Raw genomic sequence first — 23140 nt, 5'->3', positions numbered from 1 at the left:
ACCAAACGCCGAGATTTATTTTGGACAATAAAGGATTATACCGGACAGAACAAAAGTGGGAGAACTTTATGCAAGTAGCCAAGCCAATTCCCCGTTACTTTGTAACAAGCTTGAAAATAGCAAGAAAATGGTGGCGAATTGTTAACAAGCTAACAATTGGAAAGGGAAAGTGATAGAACTTTTACTGCTTGCCGTCTGCCGCTGGTAAATTGCATGCTGTTTGCTACTTTAACTCCTTGTTGCCTGCTGATAGAATCTAGGGGAGATTTTTAAATATTGCTTTAAAAGACTGTGTTTTTTAGAGGTTAAGAAGATTTAAAGTGAATATTAAGTTGGAAATAAATAAATAAATAATTTTATAGAAGATGGCAGCCAAACAATTAAAGTCTACTGTAACAAAGGGCTCTGGAATCTCATCAGCTGGTGCCTCTCCAGCTCATACAGCAGATACTAGAACATTGAATTTGAAGGCGTTACAGGAGAACTTGAAGGATTTTATACAAGAAAAAGTTAAAGTAATAACTGATGAGATGTCTGAAATGAAAGAGCTGATATTAGAAATTCAAGTGGGAAATAAAGAAGTTAAAGAAGGATTTGTAATTGCAGTACAAAGTTGGGCAACAAATGTGATTTTATTAGAAGAGGAAGTTGAGGAAATCAAGCAATTTAATTCAAAATTAGAAAATAAAATGGATGAATTTCAAAGTAAAATGGAAAAAACAGATGATGAAATAGTTTTGATACAATACAGAAATATGGAATTTGCTTTAAGAATCCATGGCTTAAAGGAGAATAGACAAGATAACTTAAGGGAAATGTTTTCTGAAGCATTTGCTGAGATATTAGCAGCCCGTCCAGCAGATGTGGCTTATCAAATTGACAAAATATCTCGTGTGAATTCTTGGATAGCAAGGCAAAAAAGGTTGCCAAGGGATGTTGTTATTTATTTTACAAATAGAACAGTGAGAAATCAGATTCTGCAAGCTTCATATAAGGGGGAGAAGATTCAGGTTGCTGGTCAAGATATCTTAATATTAAAGGAAATTCCACCAAAAATGTTAAGGGCTAGGAAGGAATTTGCCTTCCTGGTGAATGAACTTAAAAAATGTCAGATTGAATATAGATGGGATATTCCAACTGGTATAATAGTATATTATGCAGGGAAAGTACATTGTCTCAATATAGTTGGAAAAGCAAGAGAATTTTATGTTGAGGCATTAAAAGCTGGAAGTCTTCCCCCATTGGAAGCTAGAAGAAGGGAGGCTGAAGTGAAGGAAAGAGAAGTGAAGCAGGTACAAGAACAGATTGTGATGGAAGAAGATTTATTACAAGTGTTGGAAATACCTATGACGGGTTCAGATCCAAAGGAACGAAGGCTGACAAGAGCTAAACGCAAGGAACAAGATGTAAAGGCACAACAACAATTGGCAACTACTACAACGGAAACAGTGGGAGGAGCAAGGCCTAAAGCAAAATGTGATCTGCGGCTGGTGTTCCAAAAGTTTCCTTTGGCCGATAATGGCAATTAAACTATTATCTTGGAATGTTAATGGTTTGAATTCACCACAGAAGAGAAGGAAAGTATTTCATTATTTGAAACAATTTAAAAATGACATTATCTGTTTACAAGGAACACATATTAGATCTTCAGACCAGAAATATTTGATAAACTCAAAACTGGGAGTACGTTTTGTTGCCTCCTCTTTGGAAAAAAAAATGGTTTAGTTATATATAAAAAGAAGGATATATCAGCAAAATTAATTGAGGTGGCTAAGCAAGGAAGATATATTGCTATTGAACTTTTGTTGGAGGGAAAGAAGACATTATTAATAGGAGTTTATGCTCCGAATCAACAAGAAATTTTTTTCAAGTTTTTACATAAAAGAATAGTATTTTGGGATTATAAATCATATATATTAATGGATGATTGGAATGGTGTGTTGGATATTTGAAAAGACAAAAAAAGTTTAAGGAAGATTTCAAGCCGGCGAAATTACCAAAGGCTTTTTTTGAAATGATGGAGGACTTGGAATTAAAAGATATTTGGAGAGAACATAATACAGAAGAGAGGGACTTTACCTTCTTTTCTGACAGGCATCAATCATTTTCGAGGATTGATTTTATTTTGATTTCTAATGATTTGTACTCCAGAGTGAAGAAGACGAAGATTTGTTAAAGAACTCTATCTGATCATAGTCCGGTTTGGATTGAATTTGATCGGGAAAAAGAGGCTAGGAGATCATGGAGGTTGAATGAGAATTTGTTTAAATATGAACAAAATGTAAATGAATGTAAAAAGCAAATGAAAGAATTTTTTATTATGAATATGAAAAAAGAAACATCTATAGAGATGATTTAGGACGCTAGTAAGACTTATATGAGAAGAAATTTTATACCAATGAACATTAAATATAAAAATAAACTGCAGAAAAAGAAAAAGGAATTGGAAGAGGAAATTAAAAAGAAAGAACAGTTATTGATAAATAGCCCAGGAAATAGTAAAATAAAAGAATCAATAAATATATTAAGAGGTCAGTTTAACATGTTGATGGCAGATCAAGTAGCAATTAATTTACAATATGTAAAACATAATACGTTCAATAATGCTAACAAGCCAGGAAGATGGCTTGCCTATTTAATAAGGAAAAAACAGAAATCACGAACGATTGATCAAATAGAATATAGGGGCAAGGAAGTGTATCAAAATAATTTGATTAAAAAAGTGTTTTTAGAGTATTATATTAAGTTATATACTAGGGATAGGATTGATGATACAGAGATAGAAAGATATTTACCACAACAAGATATTTGTGAGCTTACAGAAAATCAAAGGGAAAAATTGAATCAATTAATTACTTCAGAGGAAATTTTGTCAGCAATTAAGCAGCTTAAAATCAGTAAAGCACCAGGTACAGATGGTTTAACAGCTGTTTATTATAAAAATTTACAAAATGAGATGGTTGAACCACTTAAAGAGTTATTTAATAAAATTCAAATGGGAGGGGATGTTCCCCCTTCATGGAGGACAGCTTTTATTTCGTTAATACCGAAGGAAGATCGAGATGGTATTAAAGCAGAGAATTATAGGCCTATATCACTTTTAAATACTGATTACAAGATATTTGCCAAGATACTTGCTAATAGATTAATGCCAGTGATGAATCAAATAATTCATAATGATCAATCAGGATTTATTAAGGGTAGGCAGATGAGATATAATGTGAGGCAAATTGTAAATTTACTTGAATATTTGGAACGAAACAACCAAGTCTCAGTGGCACTCTTTTTTCTGGATGCTGAAAAAGCTTTTGACAGATTGGATTGACAGTTTTTGTTTAAAGTAATAGAGAAAATGCAATTTGAGGATTATTTTATCCATGCAATTAAAGCAATATATCAGAAGCAAACAGCACAAATAATAGTAAATGGTGGGTTAACAGAAACTTTTAAAATTGGGAAAGGGACGAGACAGGGATGCCCCTTGTCTCCATTACTTTTTATTTTAACTTTAGAAATTCTTTTGAATAAAATACGTGGTTCCGATCGAATAAAGGGAATTAGAATTAAACATCAAGATTATAGATTAAGAGCTTTTGCAGATGACTTGGTTGTTACTGTATCTCAACCAATATACTCAGCTACTGGTTTAAAAGAAATAATGATCAGTATGGTAAAGTATCTCGATTTAAGGTGAATCAGCAAAAGACAAAGATGATAACTAAAAATATGAATATACAACAAAAAGAAGAGTTAGAAAGAACTATGGGTTTGAAATCGTTAAAAAGGTTAAATATTTAGGAATATATATTACCGCTTCAAATGTCAAATTATACAAAAATAATTATGAGGTATTGTGGCAGAAGGTATGGAAAGAAATGGAGAATTGGAAGAAGTTACAACTATCCTTGCTGGGAAGAATAGCAGCTATAAAGATGAATGTTTTGCCCAGGTTTCTATTTTTGTTTCAAATGATACCTGTGTCAGGCCTGGAAACCATACTAGGCCTTAGGGTTCCAGACTCTGCCACATTTTTCCCCTGAGGGGAAGAAGGGGGGTTGAGGGGTATGGTAACATTCTTCAAGCGGTCAAGGTCGGATGGTGTTCACATCTGCAGGAGGAGTGGCGGGAAGATATTCGAATGAACTGGGAGAACGTGGGACCATGTGACCAGCAAAGGGGTTAGGGGGGTGGGACTCTTGGGGTTTGTATAATTGGGAAAAGAATCCGGAATTTCAGTTTTGGAATTTCACTTATCGTGTGCCAGTTTCCTTATGCTAGTAAAGAACTCTGAAAGACAATGGCTTCTGAGTTTTTTTTTATGCAGAAGAGATTTTTCTGGAACCTTGTCAATCTGTACTTAAGAACGATATCAAATTACAGGAATGGCAAAAGGGGGTTAATAATTTTGTATGGATGGGCAAAAAAACCAAGAATAAAATTAAAAATAATGCAGGATACAAGGGAAAGGGGGGGTTCTTAAAATGCCTAATTTAAAATTGTATTATGAAGCAGTTGTCTTATCATTAATTACTGATTGGATTAATTTAACTGAGGAAAGAGTTTTGAATATAGAAGGTTATGGTTTGTTATATGGGTGGCATGCCTATTTATTATATGATAAGAAAGCTGATAAGATATTTAAAAATAATATAATTAGAAATGCATTATTGAGGGTCTGAAGGAAATATCAATATAAATTAGATGGAAAGATTCCAATATGGGCAATCCCGAGACACATGATAGAAAATATAAATATATATCAAAAGATGGAGGTAGTTACCTATAAAGAACTCCTTAGTATGGAAAAGGGGGAATTACAATTAAAATCCAGAAAAAAGATGGGGGAAGAAGGCAAAAATTATACATGGTTTCAATATGGACAATTACAAGCTAGATGGAAATTAGATCAAAAAATAGGTATTAAGCAAACTGAGGATAATTTGCTAAAACAAATGAGAGATCAAGGTCAACAGCATATTAAGAAGTTGTATAATGTATTAGTAGACTCAAAGACTGAATTGGTTAAGGATTGTATGATTAAGTGGGCACAAAAGTTTCAGCAACAATAATGTTGGAAACTTGGGAAAGAATTTGGGTGACGAATGTTAAATTTACACAAGCGCAAAATATGAGAGAAAATTTTTATAAGATGTTTTATAGATGGCATTTAGACCCCAAAAAGTTGTCATGTATTTATCCTAATATACAGGCTAAATGTTGGAGATGTGATTGTGAAGATGCCACTTATATGGTGGACTGTAAAAAAGTTAAAGCATTTTGGATTAAAGTATGGTGGATTATGCAGAACATTCTGAAAAAGAAGATTAAGTTTACTCCGCAGTTCTTTCTACTAGGAATAGTTATGGATTGTACAGCTATAGAGACTAAATTGATTTTGAACTTAATAACAGCCGCAAGACTTTTGATTGCTCAATATTGGAAGAAAGAAGAATTACCTACAATTGAAAAATGGACACTCAAAGTATCAAATCTGGCAGAAATGGCAAAAAATTCTGCTTATTTGAAAGACTATACACAAGAAAAATATATTTTAGAATGGAAAATGTGGATTGATTATATTCAAAATAAGTATCAGATAAAAAAATATCGAATAGCATATGAGTAAATTTAGGAAATATTTTGTATTAGATATATTTTTGAAGGAGAGGGGAATTGAGAGTGTGATTATGTGTGGAGTGACTAGAGATTATAATTTAGGATTTATTTTGGATTATTATTGTTAGTTTTGATACCCTGCATTTTGTTCTGGGAATTCAGTGGTGGGGGGTGGGGGGTAAGGGGGAGGAGAACTGGGGGTTGAGGGAGAGGATGGAGTGATGGTTAATGTACAGGGATTATTGAAGATGTATAAATATAATTTATGTAGGGTCGGGTCTGCCCAGCTACCATTTTAGAATGGTGGGAGGAGAAAGAGAGAGAGTAGGAGGTAGGAAAGAGGAGAAGAGGGGTAGAAGAGGGAGAAGAGGAAGGAAGAGGGGTAGAAGAGGGAGAAGGAAGGTATAGGGTGGAGGGAGGAGAGGATGTAAATAAGAGAAGGGGAGGAAGGTCTGGAAAGTAGAAGAAAGTAGAAGAGGGAAGAGAGTTAAAAGGAGGGGGTGGTGACTGGGCAAGCCCGACTAATTGTATATGACTGTACATTGGATGAGTTGTTGGATATGAATGTAAAAATAAAACTTTTTTATAAAAAAAAAAAAGAAGGGATGTTTAAGAAATAAGAAAAGGGGAAGTAATGAAGCATGCACAAGACCAAGCTGCAGTTATAATTATGGAGGAAGATTCTTTACAAGTGTTGGATATATATAAAGGGGGAGAAGTACCAAAAGAAGGAGTAAAAGAACAAAGGATGATGAGAGCAGCTATTAAACATAAGGAACAGGAAGTTAAGCTCCAGCAAATGGTAGAGGCTACTAAAACAGAAGCTGTGGGAGGAGCAAGACCCAAAGAAAAAGCGGAGCTACATTGAGTGTTCCAGCTTCTGACTGCCAAAAATGGCAATTAGTTTTTTATCCTGGAATGTTAATGGTTTAAATTCACCACAGAAAAGAAGAAAGATATTTCATTATTTGAAACAATTTAAAAATGATATAGTTTGTTTACAAGAAAAACATGTTAGATCAATCAAATATCATTACAAATAAAGTCTCTCAGATACGATATTTCCAACTTAACTTCATAACTTTTTTTTATTTATTTATTTATTTTAATTTGCATTTATATCCCGCCCTTCTCCGAAGACTCAGGGCGGCTTACACTATGTCAAGCAATAGTCTTTATCCATTTGTATATTATATACAAAGTCAGCTTATTGCCCCCAACAATCTGGGTCCTCATTTTACCTACCTTATAAAGGATGGAAGGCTGAGTCAACCTTGGGCCTGGTGGGGCTTGAACCTGCAGTAATTGCAAGCAGCTACTGTTAATAACAGACTGTCTTAGCAGTCTGAACCACCAGAGGCCCCTTTTGCTATCTATAAACTTATATCCAAGGCATATCAATTAAAACGAATAATCATTTAAGTTACATCCAAAATATAACAATAAACAATTAACATCATTACATCCACAACATTATCTAAATTCATAAATTTTACTTTCCATCCTTCAAAATTAAATAGTATCATCCCATTGGTTACAAATAACAAATAACAAAAATCCTATAATTTATGTCCTAAACAAATCAATTCTAAAAATTAACCATAATCATCATATTCACATCTTAAACATTCCTCCCCTCTCCTATTTTCCATCATCTCCAGACCAGTTAACTTAGCATCTAACAACAAAGGATTCCCACTCTTTAAAACATTAGTGTAAAAATCTCTTGCTTTCATAACTGTATTAAGAAAATACTTTCTACCTTTAAAATTCACTGACAAACCCATTGGAACTTCCCATCTAAAATATATCTGATGTTTCTTAAACTCATCCACTAAAAAAGCAAATTCTCTTCTCTTTCTTAAAATTTTAGGAGGAATTTCCTTTATCATTTTTATATCTTGTCCCAATATTTGAAATTTATTTTTATAAAAGGCTTGCAAGATTTTATACCTAACCTTTTTAGTTGTAAAATAAATAACCACATCGCTCGGTAATCTATTTTGTCTTGCCCACCAAGAATTAACACAATAAATTCTTTCAATATTAATCTCAAAGTCTTCTGGCTACACACCCTTTATCTGAGCAAAAGCTTGTGTAAAAATCTCTTTTAAATTTTCCTTCCTACCTTCCTTCAACCCCCTCACCCTTATAGCATATTCCATTAATCTATATTGTAATATTACTCTTTTTTCATCTCCCCTATCTACCTTAGCCTGCATATCTTCTATCTTATTATCTAAGTTCCAGTTATTTTGATTCTTTTGAATTTCCTCTATTTCCCTTTGCAACTCTAAATTAACTTTATTAAGTTCTTCCAAACTATCCTCCATCTGAATACAAGACCTTAATATTTGCGAAATTGCATCCTTTACCATTTTCATTTCCCTCTTCTGCTCTTCCACCACTTCCTTAAAATTCAACATCTCTTTCTCTATTTCATCAAATTTTTGATCTATTTCTGAAAGATGAGCCTCCAGAAACTCCTGTAAAAAATTCCTTAGTTCCTTTTTAATATCTTCTTTTAATTTTCATATCTGAACTGAAGAAGTTTCAAAGTTTTTAGTGGCTTTTGGTACTATTTGCTTAAAAGCCATTTTTAAAATATATAACCTACCCAATAACAAAAAAAAAAAAGGACAAAAAGGGGTTAAAAAGAAGATTCAAAAGGTTTTTCTTCTAAATCATTATAATCCCAAAGAAGAAGAAAAAATATAAATCATAAGATTCTCATTTCTTCCATCTAGTCAATATCTTCTTGTATACCTCCTGGTTCCACACTGGCTGTTAGTAAGCATTTCCTTAACTTTTGTTTCCAATACACAAATCGCCATTTGCTTGCATTCCACAAAACGCCATTTGCTTTCTTCTCTCCTATCTTTGCAACAAATGTATCCTCTATTAGGGGCTTACAGTCTTCTTGCAAACAAATGCTAGAACTCCAGTTTCTGCTCTATCCATGTTACAATCCACCACAAATCCATTTCTGCCATGGAGATTGGACGCTATGTTTTTTTCTGCCAAAAGTCAGATGCCCTCTGGGTCCGGAGCTTCTTTCAGGCATTAGAAGGAGCGCTCTCCTCAAGCCTCCAGAAACTTTTCTGGGGCTTCTCCGGGGGGCTCAACTTCAGCCCAAATGCTCATCTCTCCCTCTTAGCCTGAGGGAGAGATTTTCAAGCCACCGGACAGCTGATTTATGCTATCCTGGCGGCTCTATAGACTCACGGGGTTAGCGGTCTAAAAAAGACCGCCATCAACAAAGCAGAGCCAACCAGAAGTCAAAATTAATAAATATCTTAAAAGGACAGTTTAATATGATGATGGCAGATCAAGTGGCAACTAATTTACAATATGTCAAGCATAATCCGTTTAATAATGCTAATAAACCTGGAAGGTGGTTAGCTTATTTAATAAGAAAGAAGCAGAAATCACGTATGATTGGTAAGATAGAATATAGAGGTAAGGAAGTATTTCAACAAAATTTGATTAAAAAGCCTTTTTAGAATTTTATACAAAATTATATGCTGGAGATTTGATTAAAGATATAGATATAGAAAGATACTTACAAGAGCAAGGTATATGTGAGCTTACAATAGAGCAAAGGGAAGAATTGAATTAACCTATCACCTCAGAGGAAATAATTTTAGCAATTAGACAGCTTAAAAATGGGAAAGCGCCCGGAACAGATGGTCAAACAGCTGTTTACTATAAGAATTTGCAAAATGAAATGGTAGAACCGTTGAAGGAACTACTTAATAGAATACAATTAGGAGGGGAGGTGCCTCCCTCGTGGAGGACGGCTTTTATTTCATTAATACTGAAGGAGGAGCAAGATTGTAATAAACCAGAAAATTATAGGCCAATATCATTATTGAATACTGATTATAAGATTTTTGCTAAAATGTTAGCAAATAGATTGATGCCAGTTTTGTATCAAATAATTCATACTGATCAATCAGGATTTATTATGGGTAGACAAATGAGATATAATATGAGATATATTGTAAATTTATTAGAATATTTGGAAAGGAACAGCCAGGTCTCTGCAGCGCTCTTCTTTTTGGATGCCGAGAAGGCTTTTGAAAATTGCACTGGCAGTTTTTATTTAAATTAATAGAAAAAATGCAATTTGGAGACTATTTTATACAAGCAATTAAAGCAATATACCAGAAGCAGACAGCACAAATAATAATTAATAATAGTTTAACAGAGTCTTTTAGAATTAAGAACGGGACAAGACAGGGATGTCCTTTGTCTCCATTATTGTTTATTTTAACTTTAGAAATTTTATTGAATAGAATACGTGGTGCAAGCCAAATAAAGGGAATAAAAATTAAACATCAAGACTATCGATTAAGAGTGTTTGCAGATGACTTGGTTGTTACCTTATCTCAACCTATTCATTCTGCTATATATTTGAAAGATAATTGATCAATATGGTAAGGTATCTGGATTTAAAGTGAATGAACAGAAGACTAAGATAATAACTAAAAATATGAATATTAAACAAAAGGATGAATTGGAAAGAGTAACTGGATATGAAATAGTTAATAAGGTTAAATATTTAGGAGTATATATCACAGCATCGAATGTGAAATTATATAAAAATAATTATGAAGTATTGTGGCAGAAAGTACAGAGGGAGATGGAACACTGGAAGAACTTACAATTATCCTTACTGGGAAGGATAGCAGTAATAAAAACGAATGTTCTGCCTAGGTTTTTTTTTTATTGAAAAAGTTTTTACAAAAATTTTCACCCCCCTTTTTTTCCCCACTCCCCCCCACTCCATCCCCTCCCACTCCCTCCAAAACCACCCTCCTCTCTCCCCCACCCCCGACTTCCCAGAACAAACACAAGGTATAGTTCAAAAGAAAAAACAATCATTCGCTAAATTTTTCCTAACACAAATTATAATCCTCCCCTTCTTCTCAAATCCTAACTTCCCCCATACAAATCAGAGATAAATACATCCTAATCATTCAAAGGCAATCTGATATCTCTTAATCTGATATCTATTTTGCGTATATTCAATCCATTTTTTCCATTCAGTTAGATATTTTTTTTGTGTAGTGTCTTTCAAAAAGGCTGAGATTTTAGCCATCTCAGCCAAATTAGCAACTTTCAATATCCATTCTTCTATTGTAGGTAACTCTTTTTTCTTCCAGTATTGTCCTATCAGTAGTCTTGCCGCTGTTATTAAATTTAAAATCAACTTAGTCTCAATTACTGTACAATCCATAATAATTCCTCTAGGTTTTATTTTTGTTTCATATGATACCAGTACTTAAAAAGGATGCAAATTTGCAGGAATGGCAAAAAGGGATTAGTAATTTTATCTGGATGGGTAAAAAACCGAGAATAAAATTAAAGATAATGCAAGATATACGTGAAAGAGGGGGGTCTAAAAATGCCAAATTTGAAATTGTATTATGATGCAGTTGTTTTTTCATTGATTAGTGACTGATTTAACTCAACAGAGGAAAGAACTTTGAATATAGAAGGTTATGATTTGTTGTATGGATGGCATGCCTATTTATTCTATGATAAGAAAGTGGATAAGATTTTTAAAAGTCATATTCTTAGAAATGCTTTGTTAAGGGTGTGGAAGAAATATCAATACAAGCTAGATTATAAGATACCAATATGGGTAATTTCTAGACATACAATAGAGAACATAAATATAGAACAAAAACAAGTGGTGGTTACTTATAAAGAACTTCTTTTTGTAGAAAAGGGTAAGTTACAACTAAAATCTTTAAACAAACTTAGAGAAGGCATGAATTATACGTGGTTTCAGTATGGACAGTTGCAAGCTAGATGGAGATTAGATGAGAAAATTGGTATTATGCAAAATGAGGAAAATTTGGTAAAACAAATTAGAGATCAAGGTCAAATGCATATTAAGTGGTTGTACAATGTATTGATAGAAAGAGACTCAGAAACAGAATTAGTTAAGGATTGTATGATAAAATGGGCACAAATATTCAACAATCTATAATGTTGGAAACATGGGAAAAAATATGGGTAAGAAATGTCAAATTTACACAAGCACAAAATTTAAGAGAGAATTTTTATAAAATGTTTTATAGATGGCATCTAGACCAGGGGTGAAATGCTCCCAGTTCGCACCGGCTCTCCCGATTAGCTAGCGATGTCAGCTGCTGGTTCGGAAGACCGGTAGCAAAAATCCCTGGCCCCGCCCCCTGCCTCTGCTGAGCCGCACCATCAGCAGAGGTTTTTTTTTTTACTTTTAAAAGTTTTTCTTCAGCCAAAACATGCCTTTAAAAGTAAAAAAAAAAACCCTCTGATGAACGCGGGGCTAAGCAGAGACCATCAGGACACTTTAAAAGTTTTTTAATAAGAATCTCTTCTGCTGAAGGGGAAAAAAAGGAAAAGGGGGGGGGCTTTAAAAGGCTCCTCTGCCCATCCCAGCTGAATTCCTCATCACCAGAACCTTAAAAAACATGTTTTCTACTTGTTAAAACAATTATTTTAAGAGGTTCTGGGCTGCTATGAGGGAACTTCAGCTGAGATCGTCAGAGGAGCTGACTTTAAAAAAAATTTTCCTCTGGCAATCGCAGAGGAGTTTCCTGATCCTAGCAGGCTTTTAAAATCACTTTTTAACAGCCCCCACTTACAAGAGCCCCCACCCATGCCCAGCCAATTCCCCCTCCTCACTTACCTATAATTACTGCATACTGTTCCTTTCGGGCTGGCAACGCAATGCTTACTTCAGCTACTGATTACAGCCTGCTTTGACTTCCTGGTTTGCTGAATGAGGAACTCTGGGATTTGAAGACAAACCTAAAGCTACTAAAGTTGGTGACCCCCTGATCTAAAAAAATAAATAAAAATAATAAAATAAAATATTTGTGCAGCTTTCTGAAATTTGGTGTGTTTCTGTAGTGTTTCACTCTAACTACACAAACACACAAAATCTCACAAAGCTGTATGTGGCATTTTGTGTGTTGTGTGTGTGTAAAGTGTGAAAGTGTGAAGTTCCTGCTTGTTGCAGGGGCCATTCTGGTGAAGTGCAGCTGTTTTTACATTGTGTGTGAGTCAGTTGTGTTGTGTTGTGTTGTGTTGTGTGTGTGTAAAGTGTGAAAGTTGGTTTTTGGTACCTCTTATAGTTTTGTATACTTTGTTTATTATTTTTATTATTTATTGTTATTGGCCACACCCACCCAGTCATCTGACCACCAAGCCATGCCCACCAATTAAGCCACGCCCACAGAACCGGTAAGGAAAATTTTTAGATTTCACCCCTGATCTAGACCCTAAAAAATTGGCATGTATGTATCCGAATATGCAAGCCAAATGTTGGCGATGTGAATGTGAGGATGCTACTTACTTTCATATATGGTGGACTTGTAAAAAAATCAAAGCATTTTGGATTAAAATATGGTGGATTATGCAGAATATTCTTAAAAAGAAGATAATATTTACTCCACAGTTGTTTTTATTGGGTATAATTACAGATTGTACAGCTATAGAGACCAAGTTGATTCTAAATTTAATAACAGCAGCGAGACTTTTGGTTGCACAATACTGGAAGAGAGAAGATTTATCTACGATTGAAGAATGGACACTTAAAGTATCAAATTTAGCAGAAATGGCAAAAATTTCTGCATATTTGAAAAAACATTCACAAGAAAAATATGTATTGGAATGGAGAAGGTGGTTTGATTATGTTCAAAACAAGTATCGGACTAAAAAGTACCAAATAGTCTATGAATAATGTTACGAATGGTATATATTAATGTATATGTTTAAATGGGAAAAGGGAGTTAAGGGGGTGTTGGGAGAGCGTGTATATGAGGTAGATTTTTGTGGTATTTTAGCTTATGATTGATAAATGTTATACTCTGCATTTTGTTCTGGGAGGTCTCGGGGGGGTTGGGGGGGAGAAGGAGGAGGGAGGGGGGAGGGGGGAAGTGGGGGGGAACAATGCTTTAAAAATTTGTTCTTTGTAAAACTTTTTCAATAAAAAAAATATTCAGACCCTAACCCTAGCCCAGGGGTGTCAAACTTCCATCGTCACATCATCATCACATGATGTATCATGACCTTTTCCCCTTCGCTAAACTGGCCAGTGCATGATGCATTCAGCCCATAGGTAGCGAGTTTGACAACGCTGCGCTAACCTTTTTGGTATATTATTTTTTTATTCTTAAAATGATCATTAGGGCAGAGAACCAGTTGTTAAATTATCTGTATCCCACCACTGGGTTAGAGTACAATATTTCTATGGCTAGTCTGTTTCATAGACAGACAGAACCTTTCAATGATTGGCCAGTCTAAAAGCAGTGCAAAGCAGGAAGCTATATCAGCCTGTCTTCCAAATACAAACAGCCTAAGAAGAAGAGATTGTAGAGGATCTTCAAAACATAAATATGGTAAAATTCAGAATCTAGAAGGCTTATTACTTGGTCTTGTTTGACTACAGAAACTAGCTTTCAGAAGTGAAGGTAGTTCAACATGGATGTGGTATACTAAAGTATGTTAGCATACATCTTATGCTGAATGTAAATACAAACAATTGGAACAATGAAAAACATCTTTCTCTAACTTAAAAAGCAAGTGACTCAGTGGTATTTTTTCAATGCAACAAAATCTTTTGAAGAGTCTAGACATATTTGAAATGCTGAGTGTCACACAGAGAAAAATAAGATGGAGAGAAGGTCAGAATACTAGAGGAACTTGGCTAAGAATGTATGACTCAGAGTCTTTAACATCTGAAGCAAATCGGGAAATAGAACAAAGGAGCCTTTTTCTCTACACAAACACCGCCTTTGAATTATTCCAGAATGTTTGGTATTGACCTTCTCCTGGACTAGAAAAATCAAGGAAAAATAATGAAAGGAGAATGGAGATTGGTGGATCATGAGATATTCCTCCTGTAATACTGGGACATAAAGAAATTACCATTGCTGATGCTGAAGTTCAGCAAGATTATCTTTTGTGACAAAAAAGCTTCAGAAATCATGGTGATCTTGTGTTCTCTTCACCTAAGTTAGGTTCAAATCAGTCAATGTTTATTATATTACAATGCTAACGGTGAGAAAATGATGAATTCATAGTACTGATGATAAAAAATGATAATCATAAATGCTGGTAGAAAAAAAAAATTAAGTTATTATTAAAAATATCTACAATTGACTAGGTCAGCAATGTATAGTTTTTCCTGCAGCAGAAATGTGAATGCTTTCAAAATTAAGGACAGAATTGGATTAGAAAACTTCCAGGGTCTCTTCCCACCTATGCTCCTATGAATTCCTTTTTGTAGGACTATGGGAGAAATGTATTTTATGTGGATCGCTTTTAAGAATAGATATAGCTGCCAACAGCTGGAAGTTACTGGTTAAAGGTAAGGAAAGCAACATATTGGCTGTTGTCAAAAAGTTAAGGTTTAGAAGAGAGTTGTGCAGAGTGGAAACAAGCAATGAAAATGTGCAAGATTGTAAAAAAAATGCACTTCATACAAAGATACTCGGTCAAATACAAATACTTGGTCTTCCATCCTCTACCTCATTAACTGCCCAATTAAAAATAATACAATGGAGAATGAGATTGAATGCAGAAATTCAGATTTTAGATAGCTCTAGCTGTAATCCCATCTGTAACATCTCATTATTTGACCTTGACTTCCAGATTAAAGGTCAGTGAAGTTGATTACCTTCCAAATCTACAAGAAAATAATGTGATGATCACTTGAATTCATCATATCCCATTGAGAGGTCCATAACACATTATTTTTTGTATTTATGGCATGTACTAAAATGTATTAATCTTAAAGATAAACCAATAATAGTTTGTTTTAGCACTTAGCATTCAGCACTTAGATTTATATACTGCTTCACAGTGCTTTACAGCCCTCTCTAAGTTTTACCTAGATCTTTTTTTTTAATTGAAAAAGTTTTAACAAAAACATTTTTCCCCCTTTCCCCCCCCCCACAAACCCCCTTCCCCCCTCCCTCCCTAGATCTTTATATCTACCATCACCCATCAACAGGCTTAACAAATGCATGTTTATTCAGCCCTTATTCCAAGATGAGAAGAAGACTGTAGCAAAGATTTCAGTGAAATGCAAAAGAAAAATAAATTATTTTATTAAGACAGCTTATCTATTCAGTTTTGAAAATATGGGTTTTCAATAAACGAGTGAATTTGAATCAAATAATATTAACACCATTTTTAAAGACTTCCTTAAGTTAGCGGGTATCATATGCAGTGAGAGATTGACTCTGTCTCCAGATTAATCATCACTCATCCATATTACTGCTCTACTTTATTCTACTCTACTCCCATCCAATCCCACCCCAATCTATCTCTTGTTCCTCTTTGATTTTCCTCCAATTTGGAATTAGCTACCTAGTTACTCACTGGGAACAAAAGGCTAACTGGAGCAAAGGAGGGGAGCAAAAAACTTCAAGTTGGCAGCAACAATTATGTGATCAAAATCTCACTTCTCACTTCTCCTTAACCATAAAAATGGTGGGACTTGGGGGCTGTCATTTTGGCTTTTTGCCCCCCTCCATGCAGTTGCCCCTTGACATGCCTATTTCACCAAAATTTTTCTTCTCCATTTAAGAATAAACCTGCTTAGTGCAATATTATAAGTATATTAATGTATCAGTGCTAGTTTTTGTTCTGATAAATGGTTTTAACTGAATAAGATCAAAATGTAAAAATGCTGCCATTTTTTTCTCATGAGAATTCAGATAGTCCTCAACTTATGACCACAACTGAATCCAAAATTTCCATTATAAAGCAAGATGTCAGCTTTGGAAGCCATACTAGGCCGAAGGCTTCCATGCGCTGCCACAATTCTCCTCTCTGGGAAAGGAGGGTGGTACTGCAAGGGATGATTAGACATAATAACATTTTCTGCTGGTCAAGGTCAGGCTGGGTTCGCATCTGGAGAAGGAGTGGCTGGAGTGATGCTTCGACATGGGACGGTTGAGGATTGGAGCGTGTGACCATCAGAGGGGTCATGAGGGTGGAGATCTTGGAGTTTGTATTACTGAGGGAGGAACTGGAATCCCCAGTTTCGGTTTTCCTCCAACTGTGCCAGTTTACCTATGCTAGTAAAAGAACTTTGAAAGATGTTGGTTTCGGAGTCTTTTCTGCAAGAGGGGTTTTCTGGAATGCTGACACAAGGCAGTTGTTAAGTGAGTTTTGCTCCCATTTTATGATATTTCTGCCACAGTTGTTAGCAAATCACTGCAGTTTTAAGTGAATCATGTAGCCATAAAACAAACCTGGTTTCCCCTGTTGACTTTGCTTGTGTTGCCAGCTGGGAAGGTTACAAAGGGTGATCACCTTGTTTAATGATAGAGCTACATTGCCCAAGTTAAAACTATCACATTATAAGTCAGAGGACTGACAAATCTAATTTTTGAGGTGAGTGGGCAACAGAATTGCCAAAATCAGTAAAATAATTTCCCTCCAGTTTGAGGTAGAAAACATAAAAATCTGAATATAATCTAGGCTTAAAACTATTTTCAGAACAAAGAGAAATTTCAGTCTCTCAGAATCAGAACATATATTCCTAGTAACTTTTTACCTGTTCTAATTTTAAAAAGATTGAACACAATTTATTGCTCTTTTAGAAGGAATGGGGTTAAGCATATGTGATTAAGCAAGAAATCAGTTCTTTCTTCCAACATCTAAAGCATGGTGAAATGTAGGTCAAACGGATTTTTGAAGATGAAGTTTATACAGCTCAACATTCACCTTAAAAACTCAGTTTAAAGTGTAGTGATCTCTTTCTGATTTTGTCACTGCTTTATTTTGACATGCAGTCTCACTTAACAACCTGTACAATTCTTGTTTAAGTGGCATTCAGGACTTTTTAAATTGCCATTTCCGAGCTGTGTGGTCACACAACATTGCATTTTACAACTGTATCGCTTTGCAACAGAAATTTTGGTCCCAACTGCAATAACTAGCTGTATTGCTTTCCTGAATGAAGAAAAGACAAAGATAGCATGTTGGCTTACAGGTAGTCCTTGAGATAACATAGAACTTCTGGTCATGACCATAATTCGTTCCATAACTTTGGTCACAACCCGATTTGGTTATAACCTGAACTTAATTTTGGAAATTTGGCACTTACAAAAAAAATGGTGCGGAAGGGGAAATCAGCCACAAAAAAAAAAGGTGAATTTTTTGGTTGGAACCTGATTTGGTCATGGTCAGAAGCGTTCATGAGCAGAGGTCCTACTGTACAACAGATTACTTAACATTCAAAATTAGACACCCCAAAATTACCTACGACCCTTATTTATTTATTTATTATTTATTTATTTATTTATTTATATTTATTTATTTGTCACAACAGTATATATAAGCATAAGCATGAAATAACTATACGATATATAAGCATATAGATAAGCATAAGCATGAAATAACTATACGAACTGGATACAATCAAAGGGAATATTAGGACAGGAACGGAAGGCCCACTGGTGCTCTTATGCATGCCCCTTACAGACCTCTTAGGAATGAGGTGAGGTCAATAGTAGATAGTCTTTGGTTAAAGCTTTGGGGATTTTGGGAAGAGACTACACAGTCAGGTAGTGCATTCCAGGCATTAACAACTCTGTTACTGAAGTCATATTTTCTCCAATCAAGATTGGAACGGTTCACATTAAGCTTAAATCTATTGTGTGCTCATGTATTGTTGCAATTGAAGCTGAAGTAGTCTTCAACAGAAAGCACATTGTAACAGATGATTCTATGAGTTAAACTCTGGTCATGTCGAAGGCGGCGGAATTCTAAATTTTCTAAACCCAGGATTTCAAGTCTGGTGGCATAAGGTATTTTTTTGTGATCAGAGGAGTGGAGAACTCTTCTTGTAAAATATTTCTGGACATGCTTAATTGTATTAATGTCCTAAATGAGGTGTGGGTTCCAGACAGGCAAGCTGTATTCAAGAATTGGTCTAGCTAAAGTTTTATATGCTCTGGTTAGTAGTGTAATTTTTCTGGAGCTATGCAAGCTTAAGTTTAAAACTCTTAAAGCCTTTTTTGCGATGTAGTTGCAGTGGGCTTTGGCACTTAGATCATTTGATATGAAAACTCCAAGGTCTTTGATGGGGTGAGGGTCATCAACAAGGTAATGTCCATCGAGCTTGTATTTAGTGTTCTGATTCTTTTTTCCAATGTGTTTCAAACTGTTTCAAACTGTTTCAAAGTTACAGTGTCTGCAGCACCCCTGCAGTCATTTGACTTTACAACCAAACACAAAGCTGCTGCAGCACCTCCACCTTTCCTCCCACCATCCCAATCTGAGATCACTCAATGTTTGGGCCCGTTCTTCACATGCCCATCACCCATTGCACTTTCCTTTTGAAGTTCGCTGGACCTTATGCTGGGAAAGGGCAGGTCATATGTTCCTGGACTGCACAAAGGTGATTTGAATATGGCTGCCACCCACTTGTCCGTGGGGACAAAATGGTGGCTGCCTGACAAACTACTTCATTTTGTTGCCTTAAAGAGATCTGCACAGTGCTGCAGATGCTTTCTGAAGCACTCAGAATCATTGTGTAGATCCTGTTAAGGCAGCAAAATATTTGGGTTACTGGGCCATATAACGGTGACCTAAATGTAGCATCCCTTGCTCCACTTAATAACCTAGGTGTTTAATGCTTTATTAGGGAGAACAGGGATGAGGAGGTGAGATACTTCACCTAACGACCATTGTGACATGCCACTGTAATAGGCAGGTTCCATTATAGTCATGTTTTGAAGACTATCTGTATTTTATAACCAGATTTATGTAGCATTTGCCATCTATCTTACAATTTTACTATATGTATATAGGATTAAACCACCTTTATAAACATAATAAAAAATAGACACATGGCATTAACATTAACAAAAATAATAACAATTGATGCAATCAACCTATAATTTTTGAAAGTCTGAATGTGAGACTAGCTCAATCACGCCACCAGTTAACGACTTACAAAATTTAAATATTACAGAAATAGAAAATAATGCCTTAAGAGATGGAGAAATGGAGGCTGAATAGTATATAGTTTCCAGTCTAGCCTGCCTGCCACAGAAAATGCTGATTTGTATAAACTAGATTTAAAAAGAAAATTAATCCATAAATACAGGATGAGTACACTTCACAAAAATATGGAAGAAATAATTTGGAATGAGAGTGAACATGAATATAGCATCTCTCTGTTTAAAGTAGTGTGATCAAACTTTGATGTGTTTATCTTTATAGAAAAGATCAGTTATTATTTAAAACCATTAGCAATCCAGAATGGAAAGGATATAGATTAATATTAATATATCTCCTCAAATCCTCTAAGAGTATGATTCTCTAAAAAATTCAGCAATTTCAAGAAAAATTAAAGGCAATTTTAAAATGGTATGTATTTAAAAGTTGCTCTCAGGGAACACTATTTAAGTATTTAAGTAAGGTTTGGAACTTTTTTCTGATTTCCAAATGAGCCTGGAAAGAAATAGTGCTATTGTCAAGGTTCCAGAAAAACCTCTTCTGCATAAAAAAAACTCAGAAGCCATTGTTTTTCAGAGTTCTTTACTAGCATGAGGAAACTGGCACACGATGAGTGAAATTCTAAAACTGAATTTCCGGATTCTTTTCCCAGTTATATAAACCCCAAGAGTCCCACCCCCCTGACCCCTTTGATGGTCACATGGTCACATGGTCCCACGTTCTCTCAGTTCATTCGAATATCTTCTTGCCACTCTTCCTGCAGATGTGAACACCATCCGACCTTGACCGCTTGAAGAATGTTACCATACCCCTCAGCCCCCCTTCTTCCCCTCAGGGGAAAAATGTGGCAGCGTCTGGAACCCTAAAGTCTAGTATGGTTTCCAGGCCTGACAGCTACTCTGTTAAGAGTTACATTTATGTTGAAGAATTGTCTCCTTTTAAAAGCAATAACATCTCCCTTTCAAGCTCACACTAATGCACTAAAATTGCAATGCCTTGATAAAATTCCAGAAGCATCTTGCTTACACAAAGATAACAAGACATTCCTTTACTATTGAGTTTTACAGATTACCACCTCCATTGCATAAATAATTACAAACCAGTTTTAAAAAATACAGAGTCTAATTCAATCAGCCATGCATTTCCAAATTTAATCACATTTCTCTGTTTGCTGATTCAAAATCCTGATTTCCTTGGGAATGTAAATTAACAGGACTTTTTTTTATAACCATGGGATATTTACTTAACAATGAGGCACACAAGTTTACTCATGAGTTAATATTCCTACTAGAACTACAATTCTGTTGGCATTAGTGGGCAGGAAACCCAACTGAATATAATTAGATTTACTTCTGAGTAAACTTTATAGAGAGAGCCCTGAAATGCAAATCCATGATTCAAGACAAAGTAAAATCATGAAGAGCCAGCATTTTTCTCTCTCCAAATTCATACCTGAAATACAGAGATAATCTACAACAGTACATTTAGTGACCATTCAAACTTACAACAATACTGAAAAAAGTGATTTATGACCATTTTTCACATGATCGTTAAAGCATCCCCATGGTCATGTGATCAGCATTTGAATGCTTGGCAACTGATTCATATTTACGATGACTTTCTGACAAGTAAAGTCAATGGGGAAGCCAAATTCACTTAACAACTGTGTGACTAACCTAATAACTGCAATGACTGTGGCGAGAAAGGTTGTAAATTGGGGCAAAATTCACTTAACTATCTTACTTAGCAACATAAATTTTGGGCTCAATTGTGGTTGTAAGTTGAGGATTACCTATAGTTTGAACAATTAATGCAATCTTATTTTTGAAGATCACCTCTCAGATCCATCTGTTCTCATCTCTCTCTTGTATTATTACATCCCTTCATAAGCCATTTTATATGTTAATCCTTCCACTCCCCAAGAAGTCACTGAATGTCTTGTTTCCAGTCTGAAATGCCATAGCATGCTAAAAAAAATCTGTTTGTAACACCAGAACCACAAGCACCCATGAATCACTCTTAGCAGAGAAAAGTTATGCTTTTTGGAACATGCCACATTCAGAGGATTGTGAAAGAAACAATCAAAGGGTCAAGCTGCTGGAGCAAGGTTGCAAAACTTTGGCTTTGTAGTTCAAGAGATAGGAAGGTTAAGTGGGAATATGACAGAGGCACTTCTCACTCATACTACTAAACTCTCCTTTCTCTTTCTATTTTGCTCTAGTGATAGGTAATTTTAAACAGAACAGAATAACAGAGTTGGAAAGGATCTTGGAGGTCTTCAACCCCTTACTCAAAGCAGGAAATCCTGCACAATTTCAGACAAGTGGCTGGAATTTTCAAAAAAAAAAAGGGGGGGGGTAATAATTGTCAGGTATTATTTCTAATATTAGAGACAACAGACATGCCTATACTACTTGCTGTAGAAGAAATGTGAAAATGTCTCTGTATATGGATTTCCCATTAATTGAAATAGTTTGCTGGGATAATTGAAATTCTGATATGATCAGCTCTGAAGGATGCAGATGCATTTGAAGGCAGAACATACATTTTAATATTATTTTATTAAATACATTTCTTTAATAAAATAGAGCACTCAGAAGAAAATAGCAAGCCTATTTGCTATATACTGTAATATATCACCATCACCAATCTCTTTCCATTTATGACTGTATGACTATAACTTGTTGCTGGCAATCCTTATGATTTATATTGATATATTGACCATCAATTGTGTTGTAAATGTTGTACCTTGATGAACGTATCTTTTCTTTTATGTACACTGAGAGCATATGCACCAAGACAAATTCCTTGTGTGTCCAATCACGCTTGGCCAATAAAAATTCTATTCTATTCTATTCTATTCTATTCTATTCTATATTCTTGCATGTATGATACATTTCAGAATAAAATTGTTTTCAACTGCTAGAAAATATTTATTTTTCTGGAAAAGAAGCTTAAGACATTTCCTTTTCCTACTTATTTCCTTTTTGTATACCCTTTGGATCAATCCTGCTTTCAGTCTTTGCAAGAATACCCTGCCACTCACCTGAGTTCAGAATTTATTGTAGTGATGAAGTTGTAACATCTTCCCAGGACAATTTCCACCAGATGTTCAGTGGTCCCTCTGCCTTTCCACTGCTGTTCTTCTACAGTGGGGATCTTCTTCTGTCCAAGCCTGAGCAGTCCAAAAACCACAAAAACAGTCATGGTGCCCAAAAGCATCACTACCACCCCTGTCAAAATCAGTTTCTGTTTCCTTTTCCAGGAAGAACTGTTTTGAAAGGGCATCTTAGTAAAAGATTCTGAAAAGCAGCAACAGCTGTACTTTCTGCCTCCTTCACTTCTGGCAGCAAAGTAGCTTTCATGTGCTTCCTGCTGCTGCTGCTGCTGCTCCTGCCCCTCCTCCTCCTATTTTTCTCTATTGGCTCACTGGCTCACACTTGTAAAGACACACTTGCAGAAAAGCCTGAGATGCATTTCTATTGGCTCAAGGGAAAAGCTTCACTTGAAGTTGGAGAGCACCAGCTTGACCCAGATTCTGTCT

The 23140-nt window shown here is 35.2% G+C and overlaps 1 protein-coding gene across 2 annotated transcripts in view; it reads right to left on the bottom strand.

Annotated features, from left to right (window-relative positions):
- Window positions 1-22931, bottom strand: part of LOC131203278 (ADP-ribosyl cyclase/cyclic ADP-ribose hydrolase 1-like) — a 107583-nt gene extending 84652 nt beyond the window's left edge. For both annotated transcript variants that reach the window (XM_058193312.1, XM_058193313.1), the window contains exon 1: window positions 22643-22931. In XM_058193312.1, the coding sequence (XP_058049295.1) occupies window positions 22643-22884 (242 nt within the window). In that variant the 5' untranslated portion in view covers window positions 22885-22931. The remainder of the gene's footprint in view (window positions 1-22642) is intronic.
- Between the last annotated feature and the right edge of the window lie 209 nt (window positions 22932-23140).

Source organism: Ahaetulla prasina, chromosome 8, assembly GCF_028640845.1.
Source record: "Ahaetulla prasina isolate Xishuangbanna chromosome 8, ASM2864084v1, whole genome shotgun sequence".
NCBI lineage: Eukaryota > Metazoa > Chordata > Lepidosauria > Squamata > Colubridae > Ahaetulla > Ahaetulla prasina.
The sequence above is the reverse complement of the archived record's forward strand: the minus strand, read 5'-3'. Positions and strand labels throughout refer to the sequence as shown.